General features: G+C 33.3%; 1 protein-coding gene across 4 annotated transcripts in view; it reads left to right on the top strand.

Moving 5' to 3' along the window:
- MYSM1 (Myb like, SWIRM and MPN domains 1) overlaps nt 1-16,707 on the top strand; it is a 33,425-nt gene extending 16,718 nt beyond the window's left edge. For 2 of the 4 annotated variants that reach the window (XM_063106062.1, XM_063106061.1), the window contains 12 exons: nt 1,050-1,180; nt 2,318-2,421; nt 3,716-3,793; nt 5,552-5,640; nt 8,154-8,208; nt 8,361-8,411; nt 9,114-9,188; nt 9,813-10,001; nt 10,821-10,953; nt 14,488-14,593; nt 14,761-14,818; nt 15,950-16,707. In XM_063106062.1, the coding sequence (XP_062962132.1) occupies nt 1,050-1,180; nt 2,318-2,421; nt 3,716-3,793; nt 5,552-5,640; nt 8,154-8,208; nt 8,361-8,411; nt 9,114-9,188; nt 9,813-10,001; nt 10,821-10,953; nt 14,488-14,593; nt 14,761-14,818; nt 15,950-16,108 (1,228 nt within the window). In that variant the 3' untranslated portion in view covers nt 16,109-16,707. Of the gene's footprint in view, nt 1-1,049; nt 1,181-2,317; nt 2,422-3,715; nt 3,794-5,551; nt 5,641-8,153; nt 8,209-8,360; nt 8,612-9,113; nt 9,189-9,812; nt 10,002-10,820; nt 10,954-14,487; nt 14,594-14,760; nt 14,819-15,949 lie in introns of those variants that run through there. The other 2 variants (XR_010024242.1, XM_063106063.1) reach the window with 2 other exon arrangements.
- The last annotated feature ends 2,263 nt before the right edge of the window (nt 16,708-18,970 follow it).

Here is an 18,970-nt window from a genome sequence, read left to right as displayed (position 1 = left end):
ACAACCTTGTCATTTTACACCTGGGAAAAACGAGGTTCACAGGTAAGGAATTTGTTCCAGGTCATACTAGGTAAAGGTGATTTCAGAGTCTATGGTCTTGACTCATTATTTTCATACTTGCGACTCAGGGCCTTGACCCTGACTTTTCACTCTGACTTGTATGCTCTTTCCTCCTAGATCTTGGTCGGTATTGCTTCCTTGTCTCATTCAAGTCTGCTCAGGAAATTAGAGGCCTTCTCTGACTACCCTATCACATATCTTCTCCCTCTCATTCTCATTCCCCTACCCTGTATTTTATTGTCTTCATAGAACTCACTATCACTGAAAATACATTTTTATTAGTGTATTATCTTCTCTCCCTGCCTGCCTCATGATAATGAAAGCAGACTTTGTGTGTTTTGTTCATTGTTAAATCCCTACTGCTTACAACAATGCTTGGAATATAGAAGGCACTCTATTTGTTAGGGGAAAAGATTGAACATTTGAATCATCACTATTTCATGAACATATATTTTTAGAGTCGTTACCATTTGTTCAGCACTGTGCTAGATTACTGAGCTCTGTTTAAAGCATTTTGATTTGGATAATCTTTAATTAGATCAATCCAGTTTTCAGACTACTGCAGATTTTTGGTAGCCATTCTCTTTCCTACTTTCTTAAGTAATATATTAAAAATTAGAAATGTCTAATACTAAATACTTTCAATATATTATCAAAGTACCCTTTTTATTCAAAGATTCAGTTTGGATCTATACATATGTATGCTTCTATCTTCTAGGTCTTGGGTAAACTGGGATTTATAGAATTTAATTTTGGGGAAGAAATAATACTTGTAAAAATCACACTATACTTATAAGTTATTACATCATTAAAATTTATTTCAGAAAAAGTACACTTGGTTATTATGTATTAGTATTGTATTGACTGCATGTTTGCACATTGAGAGGGGGTAAAATTTTAAGATATTTCAAATATTAATAGTTTTCGCCAGAAGTCTTTTTTTATGTTTTTATTTATCCAAAATAATTGTAATTCCATCTCTTAATTAGGGAGATATGCAAACCAAAATACTTAAATAAGACCTCAGTACGTCCTGGCCTGAAGAACTGCGGGGATGTTAATTGTATTGGACGGATTCATACATACCTCGAATTAATAGGAGCAATCAATTTTGGATGTGGTAAAAAAAAAAAAAAAAAAAAAAAACAATATCTTTTACTCAACATTTTTTATCCTTACAGCACCCATTAATTTCAATGATGGTTAAATTCAGATAGATTTAGGTATATAGAATTCAGAGAGATGCTGTAACATTATGGAATAAATGTGTTATTAAGATTTTGCTATTAAACAGATTTCTGTTGATAAAACTATTTGCCTTTGACCTACAATGAAAATTGAGGGTGTTATTTTAAAGGAAAAAAATTCAGTCTAACCATTTAAGAATACAGATTTTTTTGTTGGATAAAAGTAAAATTATTTTATGAAAAGTCTAATAATAGCTCATTTAATTTGCAAATACTATATTCATGCTAGAAATGCTGTCTAGCAATGTTTAAATAAAGGAAATAATTTATGAGCCTCTACACTTAAATATTTTGGCATTTTTATTCTATTTTTCATAGAAGCAAGTTTCTTTCATTCCATTTTTTTTTCAAATTTAAAGTTGATGAATATGCATATTTTAAAATGTATTCTACCCTTTTATTGAATTAACATGACACAGGCTTTTCAAAGAAAGCTAAAAGCCATAGTTGCAAAATGATAAGGTAATTAGAACCTTGTAACCCATGGTTTATGAAGGGTGTATTCTGTATTCTTTGTCTGTGAAAGAGAGACAACTAAGCAGAAAGTTGCCTGTCAGAGATTATTTCATTTTATACAGAGATAGATGGAATTTACAGTCTGCCCTGGGGTCTGTCCTTTATTTCAGTGTCTTTGTTTGTGCAAAGCCCTGTATATTAAGACTAACTTTTCAGGAAAACTAAGGCATTTAACTTCCTCAACCACTAAATAAAAAATGAAATCATGTTTTCCGTATTAGATACTGCCAAAGTTAACAAAGTGGGCTTAGCACTTAGTTAATCAGAAATTAAACAGATTACCCATTTCGTAAATATTCCATTTTATTGAGATCTTCTCATAATGTATTAATTTATTTGAGAACTGTTGAATAGCCCGTCAAGTGTATGATTAAGGAATAATATAGAATCATAGAAGCTCAACTGTAGTCAATGTAGATGTGTCTTCCTCTTTTTTCTTTTGTGAAATGCATTTCACAAAATAATAGATGGTTTTGTCTTTCCTGAATTCCTAGAACAGGCTGTGTATAATAGGCCACAACCAGTTGATAAAGTACGAATCAGAGACAGAAAGGATGCAGTAGAAGCATATCAACTTGCCCAGCGTCTGCAGTCTATGGTAAGCAGTCGTCTCTCATTAAATGATCTCTCCACATTGCTCTTTACCATGTTTAGTCAGGAATGACTACTTTTTAACTGTTTAACAAATGACCGTTTAGTGGAAGAATATGTTTTCTCTTTTATTTTACCTTAGCCATTCACTTTTCTGGCTTTCATTCAATTTCATGTTGCATTTATGAGACAAAAGCAAACTTTAAAAACCCTCAAAATTCACTGGCAAACTTGATCCAAAGTAATGTTTTGCTAAAGTGATTTTGGACTGCTTAGTTTTGATTTATAAATCTAATGTGTCTTTTAAAACTATATAGTTTTTTTTTTTCTCTATAATTTTTGTTTATTCTTTCAAAATATCTTAAGAATCAGCTTTTTGGAATAGCTAACCTTTATTTTTAAATTCGTTGAGTCAGTGAGTTTTTTGATATTCTTAAATTCGTAAATGTTATTTTAAAAATAAAGTGACCTAACAAGTCTTCTGTAAGGCAGAGTCATAATATGATCCTGTTAGTTTTACTAATAGGTTAAATGGATAATATTAAGAAAAAAAAAGTATAGATGATAAAGTAGCTATTTTTCTCAGAGTGTTTAGTCTTTAAACCATTTCTACCTAGATTTACTATCTTAAGAAAGGATGTTTTCAAAATAGAGTTGTTAGAGTTGGTGCTACTATTTTTGGCAGCTGTTCTATTTCAAAAGTCTCAGTATTGAGGTTTGAAAAACTATTAGTAATATAATATAGTCAGCCAACTTTGTAATTTGTCATTATTTGTATTAATTAGGCAATCTCCTTTCTAAAGGAGAAATATAATTATTTTGCATCTAGTTTTTAATATTATACTTCTTGCCATGCATTCTTGCAAATTTTCTACCACAAGTGTTGAAAGGAAAGCTATTTTCTTGGTGGTTCTTTTTGGTCTTAAAAATATCTTTGTTCTAGTGTTTTAGCTTCTAAATGGTGAAAGAAATTGAAAATTAAAGAGGAAATGCAAATAAAATACAGAAAATCATCACTGATTCTTCTTAAAAGCCCCCCACCGGCACCAGCCAGCTCATACTCTGCCTACCTGCTGCCAGTGCTCATGCCCTTAGTGTACCATCACTGATTTATTTCTAAGCAGAGTGCAAACTGTTGAACAAAAATTAATAAAATAAAACTTAGACATTGCTAATCAGAGATTACAATATTGATAAATGAATTGATTTTTAGATAATTATCATTATGTTTTTGTATTAATATGCTGTTATTTTTCCAAGTTAATCTGGTTACCTTTTGCTTTGTTTTAATCTCATCACAGCGCACGAGGAGACGTAGGGTTCGAGACTCATGGGGAAACTGGTGTGATGCGAAGGACTTAGAAGGACAAACATTTGAGGTAACTTTGACCTTTCAAATAGCCCATTCATGAAAATATTTTTGTCAGTACATATTTGTATTTCTTAGTCATATATATTATACTTGTTTTATATATTTATATATGTATGTCTTCATTCCCATGTTAATTTGTTTGTCTAGAAGTCACCAATAAACAACAAAGTAGAAGGCATTGGTGGTGAAGTTAACTAGGAGCCTGACTCATTTTCAGAATTTTGATTCTCTATCTCCAGTCTTATCTCTAGCTCAAGAATATCTGTCAGCATGCCAAGAAGTTGGTATGCCCAATTCATTTTATTAAACATTTACTGAATGATGTTCTGATATACCAGTAAAAACATTGTTCTAAGCATTAGATACAAATTGAATTACAAATATTGAAGTGTTATTCCTACTAATAAAAACTATGGTCCTAAAAGGAAACATAGGCAATGGATGTGTTTGTGTACGTGTATACACAAATGCACATGCCTCTTCTAAATATATAGTTTATTTATAAACAACCAGTGCAGTATAATGGAAAGAATATGTGAAAGTGTACTTACTAGCTTTGTTGCCTTGAGCAACTACTTAACCTCACTGAATCTCATGTTTTTTTTAATTTATGAAGTGTGGATAATACCTTCCTCAAAGGATTGTTGTAATAAATAAATGAGATAAAGTATGTAAAGATACTAGTACTCAATAAGCTTTGCATGCACAAGATACTCAATAAATGTTAGTTGTCTGTCTTCCTTTCTCTCCATTCCCTGCCCCCAACCTCACACTTCAGCACTATTTTAGAAACAATAATTAATAATACATGGTTCCTTCCCATAAGGAACTTATATTACTAGTAGGAAAGATAAAACCTTTGGTAAATTCCATAAGGTTGCTCCCAAGAATTATAAGATCTTCCCAAAGGATGTGATCAGGAAGGTTTCACAGAAGATATGATGTTCAGTTTCATCTAAAGGACCAGCAGAAGAATCTGGAAAAGTAGATGAAAGCATTCCAGGCTGAGAGAGTGGCATAAGCAAAGGTGTAGACATGGGAAAATACTATTCTGGAAAAGGTGCATAGTTCATTTGGGCTAGAAGCTAAGCTTGGTAGCAGAAGCGGAATAAATAGAGGTTTACTTTATTTTATAAATACTTATATAGGGCTTACTATGTGTGAGACACTATTGTCAGTATTTTATAAACATTAATCTTCACAGTAACACCGTGACATTGTTTTTATTACTATTATTGTTCCCATTTGTAAAAAATGAGGAAACCGAAGCACAAAAGTTTCTAAACTTGCCTAGGGTCACCCAGCTAGTAAATAGCAGAGTTGAGCATTCTAGCTCCAGAAGTTGTGTTCATAATCATTATGCTGCAATGTCTGTCAGTTGTGAAAGAAAACTCAGCACAGCAGGGCTTAGTAACAAGAAATGGGAAATAAGAGAAAAGACTTGGGTGATAACTGATGTTTTGGAAACTGGGTTATTGGTACCATTGGAATGGATAAGTCAAGAGTAGAAATAAATTTTAAGTTTGGTATGGCTGTGTATTTTGAAACAATTTTTTAAAAATATTGGCGAGTTCTTGTTTTTTTTTTAATGTTTAGTCTTCACCTTTATCCAGCATTTTTATTTATTAGTAGCAAGGAGACACATCTATATCAATTTAGTCTGTCTTGTTCTCACGTGCCCTTGAATTTGGCTTTAAAGGACTATTTTTATTAATTCTGCCTCAGTCGTTGATGGACTCTTTGACCAAATGTTGTTTTATTTTAGCATCTCTCTGCTGAGGAGTTGGCAAAAAGAAGAGAAGAGGAAAAGTGCAAACCTGTTAAATCTTTAAAAGTACCAAGACCAACAAAAAGGTATAGTGTTATGTTATAGAAATGTGATTTTTTTTTTTTTAACTTATCACAAATGGTTAGAAAATGTATGGACATATATTCAATAGCTGCATTATATTCACATTAAGTTAAAAAAAAGTACTGCTAAAATTTTTGTAATTTTTTATTTCACCGATTAGCAATTTGGAGACCTCAAGCAAAAGTTTTAGATTTGTTCAGGTTCAGTGAACATAGAATTCAACATGTTGTAAAGGGGCCTTATTTACAATAAGTGGTCATTCAACTCCAGACATTATGGATGGGTAATTTCATGAAATGACTCTCTCTCTCTTTGGGTGATGTTGATTGTGGGGTTTGTTGTTGTTTTTTAATGTATATATAATAAGCTAAAATTTGAAACTCGTAAAATTGAGGGTCACTGAATAAGTTGAATGCCTTAATTTTCTGGACCTCTCATTTCCTGTAGATCCCCCCGCCCCAACTGAATAGACTATAGTTTTGTCAGGGTTCCTTTTAAACCAATATATCCAGGAGTTGTGTGTCCTTGGGTAAGCCTTGGGTCCTCATTTATGAAATAATAGTTAAAATAGTTAACACTGTTAGCTGTGTTTTAAGGCCAGTAGTTAACATCTCCCTTAATACTGATGAGAAAACTTAGAGACATAGAGAGGTTTAATAACTTGCTCACCCTATTTAGTGGTAGAGCTATTGGTTTTAAACCCAGGCATTAAGACTTAAGAATCCATTCTGCTAACCATTATGTCATATGTTACCTCTCTAAAATAAAAATGAAAACATACGTAGTAATTGTGAGAGTAAATTAGATAAACTGTGTAAAAAATAGTCATCCGTAAGCCAAGACTCGTCGTCCAGTATCTAGACAATTGATTATCTGAATCTAAATGTGAGTCTTAAATTTATTGTGATTTTCAAGTCGTTGTTCCAGTTGTCAACATCCTTTTGAATCCAGATTCACTTTTCTCATTTTAGCCTTGGTAGCATTTTATCATCAGCATTTCAATAAGCTTGTCTTTTCTGCCATTAATCACTGATTAAAATGTTTAGCTGAAATAAACGGAGACCTCAGACATCATTGTTCTGTCACTTTTATATGTTACCCAATTAACCCATATTTCTTCATCTTGTGTGGAAAGATAATCATAGCAGATGTCTTGCTGAAATATATAAAATACATTTTACATATTTAGGTAAAATATATGAGTCTTTATATAGTCTGCTAGTTTTTAGCAGATCATTCCTATCAAAAATGTCTGTGATAAGGTCTACTTATGATTTATATTTTTATGAACCATCATTTGCTTAGTCACTTGTTCACTTGGTAAGCTTACAAATCAGCAGTTTTAATAATCTTTTGTAGAATTTTGCCAGTATGCAACATCAAATTCTTTTGTGTCTGAAGTCTGCTTTTCTTTTTCATATTTTGAAAACAAGTCCAGTAATTACCTGTCTCTAGTCCTTCAATAATTTTCCCTTTCTCTGCAGCTTGTCAGAAGCATTGATGGCAGTTCTGCATTCATGGTCCTTAAGTACCCTGCGACGTTCTTCCTCTGCCCTCTTTCTGTTTTCTCATCTGTCCTGGCCTTTAGTTTTTTGGTTTTTTTATTTGTGTTGATTAAGCACTTTATAATTTAAGGGTCTTTTCATTCAAGAATTATTTTTTGAATGCCTAATATGTGTCAGGCAGTTCTGGGAATTTGGGCTACAGAACTAAGCAAAACAAAGTGTCTGTTCTCTTGGAGCTAACTAACAGTCTCTTTGGTGGAATGGGAGCTGAATAGTGCTACTCTTTTCCAGTTGTGTTAACATGAGCATATTCATGTTTGTTTTTCTTTCTCTGAACATAGTCTTTAAAAAGCCCTTTTATTTTTCTTAATATTTTTCTCAAACCTCAGTTCTTTACTGGTCAAAGCCTTTCTAACATTTCCCTCAGATTTACACATGCTTTTGTGTCTAGCCTTGTTTAGACTCCCCCTTTCCATCTCTTTTTACTTTTTCACTTTAAAATAAGAGTTTGTCATAGGACTTGCTGTATACATTAATTTCTTTGGTAGAATGTTTGTTATTCATTCAGAATATAGTGAGTGAGTCCTTACTCTGTGGTGAGCACATTATTGTACTGACAAAAGTGTTTTTGAGAAACCTCCATCTTTCTTGAACTTTCTTTCAAGTCTCTTGTCAGAGAATTAGTTACATTTTCATTGAACTTCTTGAAATCTGCTTTCACTGTAGGACACATATCTGACAATTCATAGTGTTCTCTTCAGGTGTTAAAGGGACTTAAGACAACAGAATTAACTTTCTCCCAAAGTTCCTGGTTTTTTTAATCAAATCTAAAAGAACAATGCTTCTTCAGAAGGGTTGTATGTAATGTCCTAAGAAATTCTCCTGGTTTAACATTCTTCTCATTCAGATAGAATTTGGGTTTTGGTTATTGATACATATTTTCAAATTTGCAAATAACTTTATTTTCCTAATCTTGTTGAGATTATATTAAAAATGATTTTTTTTTCCAGCTCATTTGATCCCTTCCAACTGATACCTTGCAATTTTTTCAGTGAAGAAAAGCAGGTACTATTTTAGTTTAGTTTGCACTGAGCCTTGATTAGTGTTGAGAACTTGGTGGGATAGATAAAGGAGAAAAGGGTGGACATTCCAGCTGGGGAAAACAAAGTCTTTATTTTTATGCTCCCCCGTTTTTTGTTTTTTTTTTTATATTTCAGGAGCCATTTCAGGTGAAAGTGGCTTCAGAAGCACTTTTAATAATGGATTTGGTAAGGATAATCTATTGTGTTTATTTAGTTATTCTGATTTCTATTCTTGTGTATTTTTATTGCAGGCATAAGAGAGAGTATGGAAGACGTGTATTTTGGATCTTAACTATCCTCTTTTACAAGGAATCTAAAAATGTCTTTTCTTTTGGAGAAAAGCCAAACAATTGTATGTTTCCATATTTTAGAGAAAATAAATTAATGTGAGTTTTTGCAGACTGTTCACCATCATTAACCCTATTTTTGTTTCCTAATATCCCATGTCTGCTGCCTTTTAGACCACTGAAACAAAGCACAACTCCTATAATTTGGAGGTTCCTTGTTTGCGCTAAACTACTGATACATCCAACAGTTGTGTGGTTGTGGTGTTTTTCTGCAGAGGCACCCAGAGTGATTTTTACTTTGTACACTTATAATACCTTTCTTGAATAGGGAGAGCAAATGGTATCTTCATTTCATAAGTGAAAAAGTGGAGTCTTGTAGAGTTTAAGTGTTTGGTTCAAAGCTTCTCAGCTGGCAATGAAGATAGACCTAAAATCTTATTCTCTGTGCTCTGACCCTCACATCTAGTTCCTCTACTATGGTAGTTTATTTTAGAAATTCATAATTACCATATTTGTAAATTACTCTCCTGTGATAAGTGAATTGTATTCTGATTTTTTTGTCAGGTGTGTTTGGGCTAAGTCTGTATTATATATCTTTTAGCATGCCCATGTGTCTATGGCAGAAGTGATTGGTCTGTTAGGAGGAAGATACTCAGAAGTTGATAAAATAGTTGAAGTAAGTTCTCTCTTTTAAAAAACTGTTTTAATTAATATTTAGTTCTGCCATACCAAATATTTTTATAGAATTTGGTGAATATAGTTAAAACACAGACTTTACCTATGATATGTGTGAGAATATGCAAATATAGCAAATTATGTATTCCCAGAACTAAACATTCCATATACTGAATACCTGTTTCCTTTCATCACCAAGAGAAAACACTGCCAGGCCTTGCCTATTCATTACCCTCACCAGTGAAAAGCTACAACTTCTAAAATGCCAGAAATATGTGTTCACACTTGTAGTTGAAAGTTGGTATGCATCATTCTATTGACTTTATTGTCATAAATAATAGAAGTCATTGAAAGAATAACTTTGTATAGGTACTATGTGGGTTGAACTGGAAAACTAACAGTTATTATGACTTTGAGCAGAAAAATGCATGCTAAGTTCTTAGTTCTTATACAAACACACTTTTGGAGTATAATTCATTTGGAGGTTAAATGCTGCCTATGATATACTCAAATACATGTCTTGTTCTTGAAAAGCTTCTGTGTCTGTGTATGAAAGCACTAAAACATTACAGTAATAGAATTAACAGGATTTCAATATAATCATATGAGGATCAATCCTTTACAGATCTGTGCAGCAGAACCATGTAACAGTCTGAGTACAGGACTGCAGTGTGAGATGGATCCTGTATCACAAACACAGGCCTCAGAAACCTTGGCTGTTAGAGGCTACAGTGTTATTGGATGGTATCACTCTCATCCTGCATTTGATCCTAATCCTTCCTTGAGAGATATTGACACACAAGCCAAATACCAGGTATATTTGTAGGTATTGTGTGTATATATTCTGTAAAAGATTGCACGTTTCCCCCACCCCCACCCCCAATTGCTTTCTGTTAAATATACTTTTAGCATTTTCAGTATTGCATTTCTAATACTAGAGTTCTTCAGAAAGTTCATGGAAGGATTTATGTTATCTTCTAATTCAATTTTCCCGCAAACTTTGTAAAAGTATCCTTGTATTCTTTGTATCTGAGGTTTTGAAATAACTTGCCATTTTTTTATTTATTGCGATAGTAATACATGTTAATGTAAACATTTGGAAAGTCACCTATTTTGTTTAGTACAGACAAGCCATAAAAGTAACAGTGATAAATACTCCCAGAGCCTTTAAAAATTGATGGGAACAACTATGACGAGGACCAGCTGCATTTGAAGTAATCAGAAACAATATATTTTGTGTCTCTGAAAAAAGTTTTGTTTTATTCTTTAATTTTATGTTTGATATGTGAATGTTTTTGTTGTAGGGAGCTGTTTTTAAACTATTACCATACCGGTAACGATTATAGCTGTAGTGTGTTGAATATAATTTGTAAATATATTTGTGGCAAGTGTAGATTTTATAGGCCAGGTGATTTTTTTTAAGGATTTCAGATTGAGTTGAAGACATATTGGTCTGAAAAATTTAGAATGTGAAATGAATATATAAGGCATTTCATTTAGTTGCTGTTTGGAGATGAAATTTTTAATACACTTTTTTGTTCTCCTTTTCCGCATTAGATGTTTAAAATGTTGGTATGGACAGATATTTAAATTTATATAGTTGAAACTAATTATACTTTTCTTGTAATTGTAGAGTTACTTCTCCAGAGGAGGTGCAAAGTTCATTGGAATGATTGTTAGTCCCTATAATCGAAATAATCCTTTACCATATTCCCAGATTACCTGCCTGGTTATAAGTGAGGAAATTAGCCCAGATGGCTCCTATCGTAAGTTTTCAGCAAAAATAACTTCCTCCTATTTTTACTCTAATTTCTTTGAATCTTAAATAGTCAAAGAATTTACAACTGTGCAAAATTATTTCATGCCTCAACTAGGGGATTGCTGGGTGCCATCTAGTGCAGCCACCCTCTTCTCTTTCATAATATCCAGTTATAGTCAAGTCCCCACTGTGTTGCCATGGCCACTGGGCAAAAAGCTTAAAATGTGGAGAAAAGTTATGGCTAGGCAGTGTGTATGTTAGGCACTGGAGACACTGCAATAAATGAAGTAGAGAAAGTCTGTGTTCTCATGAAAATTTTTTTGTAAATGCAAACTGGCTTCCTCTGCGATGGCATGCATATGGGAAAAAAAAAAAAAATGAGCACCAGCTCTTCATCACCTCCCAATTCAGGCTTAACAATGATTAGCTCTATTTTTACATCTCTTAGTTCCTATTCTATCTCAAGAAAGAATTTGGTTGGTGTAGCCCATCCTATGACTCGATTCCTGAGGTTTATGTCCACTTGTGGTCCAGTCAACTCTGGCTGGTTAGGGAATTAGTGTAGCCGACTAGGAAAAGTAGAGAGTGTGGATAGAAAGGAAATGATTGGAGGACACAGTTGGCACCTCTAAGATATTTATTTTCTCTGTCCTTGCTACCACTACTTTACTTCAGGTCCTCCTCTGGACACTATCACTACAGTTACCACATTGTACTCTTCCACATCAGGTCATGAATTCTTTGAGAGCAGGTACTGTATTGTATTTATTTTTCTATCCTGTTTCCAGCACAAGGAAACATATCTTCATTCTTAGTGATCTTCCTTGAATGCCCTCTATTTGGTAAAAACTTCCCAGCACTACCCTTATGTCATGTACTATTAATTGCTCTATTCTTTGTGTATCTGCAACATTTTTTCCCTGCCTTATGGTTGCTTTTTTGTCTTTTAATGTAATTTATTTAGCAAGTCTTGCTAAACTGAGCACCAAAAGAGCAGGGATTATGTCTTATTTGTCTTTGTATCCCCAGGAACACCTAATCAATTGCCTTCATCTAGGAGGGGTCAACACTCTGGGTCTTTATTGAATGAATAATATTGACATTCGCTTTAGTCCAGAATGCTCATTTCGATTGTAGCACATAGTATATATCATTCTTTGGCTCAGTATAATTTTACAAAAAGAGGAATTACAATGAACTGGTTCACTTTAAGTTATTTTTTAGTCTCAAACTGCTAGATTTTAGTAGTGAGCCTCTACCCTCATGCTGTCCAGTAGTAGGGATATGTGACTCTAAATTTAAATACATTAGAATTAAATGAAATTTAAAATTCAGTTTGTGTAGTTCTACTTCTAGCCAAAATGAAGTAATAAGGACCTGTCTGGAAAAAAACTGGACAAAATATATAGAACAGTGGTATTTAGGACACAACATCAGGCACCAAAGGAATGTGATTACTAAGAGATTGGAAACAAATGAAGTGAGCCCAAAATTACCCTAGTTTTCTGACTTAAGAAAGTTTTCAGGTATGGCACAAGGAGAAGCACACCCAGAACCTGGCAGACTCTCTGAGTTGCAGTGATAGAGGTGGGGATACCAAGGCAGCTAAGATTGCAAGACAGAGTCCTAGAGAACAGAAAGCCAAATAGAGAGTGAGCTCCAGAGTTTTGTAGAAGGTACCTCTGGAGTATTTAGCAAAATACAGACCAGCACATGCACAAGAAGAAACTAACCTAGGCAGGGGAAAGACCACTTGAAAGGATTAGAGGAAACTGTACCCGGTGTTCACATAAGCTTCCATTGGACAGCGCACAGGTACTCAATGTTACCGTCATTGCAGAAAGTTGTATTGTACAAGGCTACCTCATATATATATTACTTGTCCAGGTTAACACTTCGTATTAGATCTTAATCCTAGGTCTTTTGCTTTGCTCCTCTTGGAAATTCTCTTGGGGTAAAAATTAAGGTTTTTCAGAAGCCATGAATACCTTGTGCTATAGTACTTTTAACTCAGGTCCTATCTTTAAAATATCTCCAATGGTTAAGTGTTTTCTGTACTTGTGACAGGCAGGTATTGTACTTAATGATTAGTTTTCTTATATTTTAGTGGGTAAAAATATTCTACACAAAAGGAAATTTTTAGTGGCTTTAGTTCCTTTTTTTTAACTTAGAAAAATTTTCTTAATACCAAATAAAGTTGTATATAGTTTGTGTGTGTATGTGTATGTTTCTGTGTTTTTCTGTCAGCACAGACTGAAAATGCATTATTTATGTCTCTTTAATCCCATTTTTGATGTTCGTTAAAAGTAGGAGTCAGTCAATTGGATTCACATGCCAATTCTGACATGTATTGGTTGTTTTTTTTTTTTTTTTTTTTTTTTTTACCTTGGGCAGGTTACTTAACGTCTCTCATTCTCTTTTTCTGTAAAATGAGAAAAAATTACTACCTTGCTTACAGGGTGGGTGGCTGTAAGAATTGCCAGTAATACATGTAAAGTGTTTAGCAAATAATAGGTTTTTAGTAGATAGTTATGATTATAGCTGGTATCTGTGCTTAGTAGGTAATCAAGGCATGTCAAGTAAATGATTGTTACCACCAAAAGGAGTTTGCTTAATAGCCTTTGTACTGTAAGGTGTTACTCTTCATAAGTTTTTGGAGGGGAGGAGATTTGAGAAATGGGGGAAAAAAGATCAATCATCATTAGGCTTGCTATCCCTTTCTCTCCCTCCAAACACCTGAACAAGTGAAAAAAAAAAAAATGTCTTTTTAGAGCATATTGACAATTTAGCTATCCTTTGTTTCAATGAAGAAGTACATTTATGGTTTTCCCCCCTTTTTTGTTTTGTTTTTCCATGCCTTCTGGTTTGCTGGCATTTTACTTACTTCAAAAGCTTTATTATGGGAAAAATCTAATTGACAGGCAGTGTACTGTGTAAGTTAAGAACATAAACTCTCAAGCCAGTCTACCTGGGTTCAGATCCTGCCTCTGTCTCTTAATATGACGACGAATAAGTTACCTAACCTTTCTGTGGCTCAGTGTTCTCATCAAAAAAACTTTGGGAAAATAATGGTAACTACTTTGTTTAAGTGACATGAAGTTACATATTTAAAGCACCTAAAGCTTGGCACATAACTTATCACTAAGATGGCAATATGTCTTGGTTTGCCCAGGACAGTCCCAAGCCTATGGTTCTGGCACAGTTGTTAACAGTGGTCCCTCTCACTCAAAATGTCTCTTGGTTTGGCTGATAAATTATTTGATCATCCTACCTCTCACAGTGCCTTGCATAGAATTGTCATACAAATGGCACTTTTACTTTTCTTTATTATTATTAATAGTTTGGCATTAACATGCTTGATGGGCCAAGTACAGTAAGGCAATAAATATTTAATGAATGCCCACTATGTTTCAAGTGCTCTTCAGCTGGTCTGCCAAGCTGTGGTTGTAAAAACACTGAAGGGAATTTTAAGTATTATTAAAAGGAGATTGGAGATTTAAGAAATAGTTGATGAAAATGTGCTTCTTTATGCTTCTCCCAGGTTTACCTTACAAATTTGAAGTACAACAGATGCTAGAAGAACCTCAGTGGGGATTAGTGTTTGAAAAGACAAAGTGGATAATAGAAAAATACAGGCTCTCCCATAGGTATGTGCTGTGGTTTGAGACAGTTGCATGTCTGCAGTGTTTCTCATTAAATTATGTTTCAGAAAAAACCCAAGTTAAATTATGATGGATGGCATCAGTGATAGTTTATTACAAAGCTGATTAGTTTATAGTATTTCATCAGTTTGTTTTCATATTTCTTTCTACAGCAGTGTCCCCATGGATAAAATCTTTCACCGGGATTCTGACCTGACTTGTTTGCAGAAAGTAAGCTGCCTTCATTTTAATTGGTTCCATTGTTCACAGATTCTAAAGCTGTTCATATTGATGTTTTCCCATGATGCCTGATGCTTTGTGGATAATTTTCTGTATGTTTCCTTTATTGCTTTTTCCTTTCTAAAATTAATTTCTAGGAGATAATTAGTAATGTGTTTTGTTGCCCAAGCTTACACATAGAAATAATACTATTTTAGAATAAATTTGTCAATGTTGGCTGATAAATTTCTTAGATTATTATACTCAATGGAGAACATTTTTCTCATTTCATTAAATTCAAAAGCACCATGTTTGCAATTTAGCCTTAACAATTGATCGTTTTTAAGAATGATGGTATAAATCTAGCCATTAAATTTAAATGGTCATTTTATTTAACTTTCTAGTATGAAATAAGAGTTTTGAATTCTTTTATTTCACTTCTAGGTTTGCTTCTGTAATGAAGTTAAGAACAGTAGACTGGAGCATTTGTCTTTTATTTATTTTTTATTTTGATAGCAATTTGATATGTTAAATAGAAAATTTTAAAGTATTAAATTTCTTTTTATTATATTTTACCCCTTTCTATTATATCCACTTTGTGCTGTTGAAAGATTAATATGCACATTTCCAAGAAAATAGACTCTAGCATCTTAATTTTTAAATGGTAGAATCCTGCATTTGTATATACTTAGACTTTTTTATATGTACAGGATTATTTTGTTCTGTAAGTGGAACTACTGAAAAAGGAGCAGAGTCACAAATTTGTCCAAGGTAGAAAACATCTCATGTAAAATCTCAGGTTTGTCATCTTATGTAAAATCGTGAAGGAACTAAGCTAAGTGTTCCTCATCAGTGGTTTTCGACATTCCAGCTGTACTGAAGACAGGTTAATCTTCAACCACATTTAGGGAAAGTGTCCCTCTTGTGAGCATTAGGAAATGCAGGGTTTGGAAAGGAATAAAATAGTGATAGGGCTGGCTGGTTAGCTCAGTTGGTTAGAGCGTGATGTTGTAATACCAAGGTCAAAGGTTCAGATCCGTGTACCAGCCAGCTGCAAAAAATATATATATATAGTAATAGTAATGCAAATCCTATTTTTATACTTTTTATATATTTAAATATAAAACTTTTCTTTTCAACTAGCTTTTGGAGTGTCTGAGGAAAACTCTGAGCAAAGTGACCAATTGCTTCATTGCTGAAGAATTCTTGACTCAAATAGAAAATTTGTTCCTTTCCAGTTATAAAAGCAAGCAAGAGAATGGAGTGTCTAAAGAGAACTGTACAAAAGAATTGTTAATGTAATTATTTTAAAGTCAGACATTTTTATCTTGACAGGATAGATCCTACTTTCAAAGTTATAACCTCGAAATGATTGTAATTTAGTTAACAGTGGCACAGCTTTGGCATTTTTTTCTCTAGTCCACAAAATCCAAACTTTGCCAAATAAATAATGGGAAAGGAAGAGATGTGGACTTGTCATGCAGTGATTGATGTATCAGAATGCTATGCAAACCATGGTCCACTGTAATGTTCCAGTCCTTTATTAAGCATTGCAGTAGACTATGAAAACTTACTAGAGTAGTCTGCTTTACAATTGTATTCAGCTTAATAAGTGGGATATGTCTCTAATTTTTATTTCTGAACTAGTCATTTATTATCTTCCAGTTTGATATCTCATATCTCATTAGAAATACTTTCATTCTTTCCATATGTTCTGGTGAGATTTATTTATGTTTGCAAATGAGGTGTGGATGGGTGGTCACTGAGATAATTAATGTGGTTGAGAATCTAATCTACTGATTGGATTAGTAAATCTAATCGTGCTATAGGGGGGCCAGGAGAGGCATGAGGACAAAAATCTTAAGAACAGTCAGAAGAGAAATTCAAAGGTGAGAGTCAAATTACCAGTTTTTAATCATAGATATTTGCTTCTGTTTTAATTTATAGAAACAATATTATAAGATATTATAAGATATAAAATTTTGTGAGCAGTCTGAATCATTTTTTATGGATTTCCAACACATAAAATACTCAGCTTCAACTACATGTTCACTTATGTTAGTGCATCAAAACCTCATTTAACTGGAACACAAGTAATCATAACCTTTGAACTAGATTTTTTTTTTCTACTACCTACTATTAGTAGAAAGAGACAAATTACAATGAAGCTTGAATAAATCAGATTTAATTTTTAAAAACAAAAAAGCACCTTTAAGGATACATTACATATTCAGCTCAATTTCATGTGTTCTCTGAATCCAAAATGGAAGTCAGCAAACTTTTTTTTATGTAAAGGACCAGTTAGTAAATTATTTTGGTTTTTGGGGCCATATACAGTCTTTATCAAACATTATTCTTTGCAACCCTTTAAAAATGTAAAAACCATTTTTATCTAATGGGCCTCACAAAACACAGGCCACCAGCCATTATTTTCCAAACCCTGATCTAGAGAATTGCGAACATTAGAATTTTGTTTTAGATTCATGAGCTTGAGCCTGAGACTGAAAAGTCTTGCATCATCTTCTGATGACGATAAAACTCAGAATTGTGATCCACATTTAAGTACATTTTCAAATAAAAGTAAGCAATCATGCTGCCTTATTTATTGAAACTTAATGTGTTTTAGTTTATTTCTGTTAACCAGAGAATTGATTTATACCCATTCTCCAAGCATTCTTATTAATAACAGTTTGACTATATCTAAACTGGAAATGATTCTATATTTTTGCTTTATTTGGTTATAATCAATAGCTAAGGAACAATAAGGCAATATTGGAAGAAGCATTGAGCCAGTTTTAGGTGACCTGGCTCTTGTCTCAACCTTTGATTTGGGGGGATAAAATATAGTTTACTTTCTCTGGGCCTAAATTCTTCTGTGTAACTAAAGTCTAAATTAACTCCTAGTATCCTTTCAGGCTTACAATTTTATGATTCATTTCAATTGTTAGACTACTTACCTGGAACTTTATATTTTGAGATAGTATAGTCCCCAAATTAACTTATATTTTTAAAGAAAACTGGTAGTATTTTCTAGTTCTCTGTTTGCATTTAGGATACACAATGAAACATAGCTTATAAAACAATTAATTTGGAGGCTTGGAGTGTAAAAACTCTAGACCAAAATATCAGGAAACCTGAGCTTGTATCCTGATTCTGTTACCAACTTTGTTGTGTGACCTTGGTCAAATCACTAACCTTTCTGGACATCAGACTCCTCACATGTTATTCAGGGGTGAATTTTATGACTTGGTGTTGCCTTCCAAGCTCAGAAGGTCTGTGATTCTGTGAAAGGCAGTAATTCTTTGTACTTGTCTTCCTTTTGACCTGTTTCCTCAGGGGAACAGATACTAGAAAATGATATTGGTTAGCTTTCTGGATTGATATTTCCCTGTAATATTGATGAATTTTGGTGATGGATATAATACTGCTGAATTTGAGTAATATTGATGAATTTGGGTGATGGAAAGTAATGAAAATTGTTAAAAGTTCTCTTCTCAAATATGGGTCTCCCTGCATGCCAATGGTTGACTGTATCAAGTGACCTAAGCCATATTGTGAGGAACTCAAAGATAATAGTTGTCAGAGTGTAGGGCATTACAAGCACAATTTTAAAAATAATATTGAGTATTTTTGTCTGAATATAGAGTACATTTATCTTATAAAATATATTTAAAAACACAGAGAAGTATAAGTAAAGTACAAATATCTCAATCCTACTATCTAGAACACCACAGTTAACATAGTAGTATAAATCCTTTCTCATTTTTTTGACAGTGTAATTTTAGAGCATTAAAATTTGTTATTTTTTCCCTCCCCTTCTCCCCCATTCATTCTCCCTGCCTTTTTTTTTTTTTCCTCTAGTCATATTCTTAAAACATTTTTGTATCCGCGGGTGCCCGCATTTCTAGCACTGCCAGCTTTGGAGCCAAGGCTTTGGAGAAGCAGAGAAGTCTAGAACTGAGTGGGAGTGTATTACAGGAATTTCAGGAGGCAGGGTCTCAAAGGAAAACCTACCTCTAATAATGCTTACAGAAGTGGAAGAAAGGACTTGAAATCATCCAAGTCTTTTTATCCTGATTCTGTTCTTATTGTTGCACAATGACCATAAAATACTGAGCTTAATTTTTTTTTTTTTTTTGTTCTGGCTTGGCTGATGGAAATTGG

Source organism: Cynocephalus volans, chromosome 8, assembly GCF_027409185.1.
Source record: "Cynocephalus volans isolate mCynVol1 chromosome 8, mCynVol1.pri, whole genome shotgun sequence".
NCBI lineage: Eukaryota > Metazoa > Chordata > Mammalia > Dermoptera > Cynocephalidae > Cynocephalus > Cynocephalus volans.
This window is presented reverse-complemented; position numbering and strand designations above follow the sequence as displayed.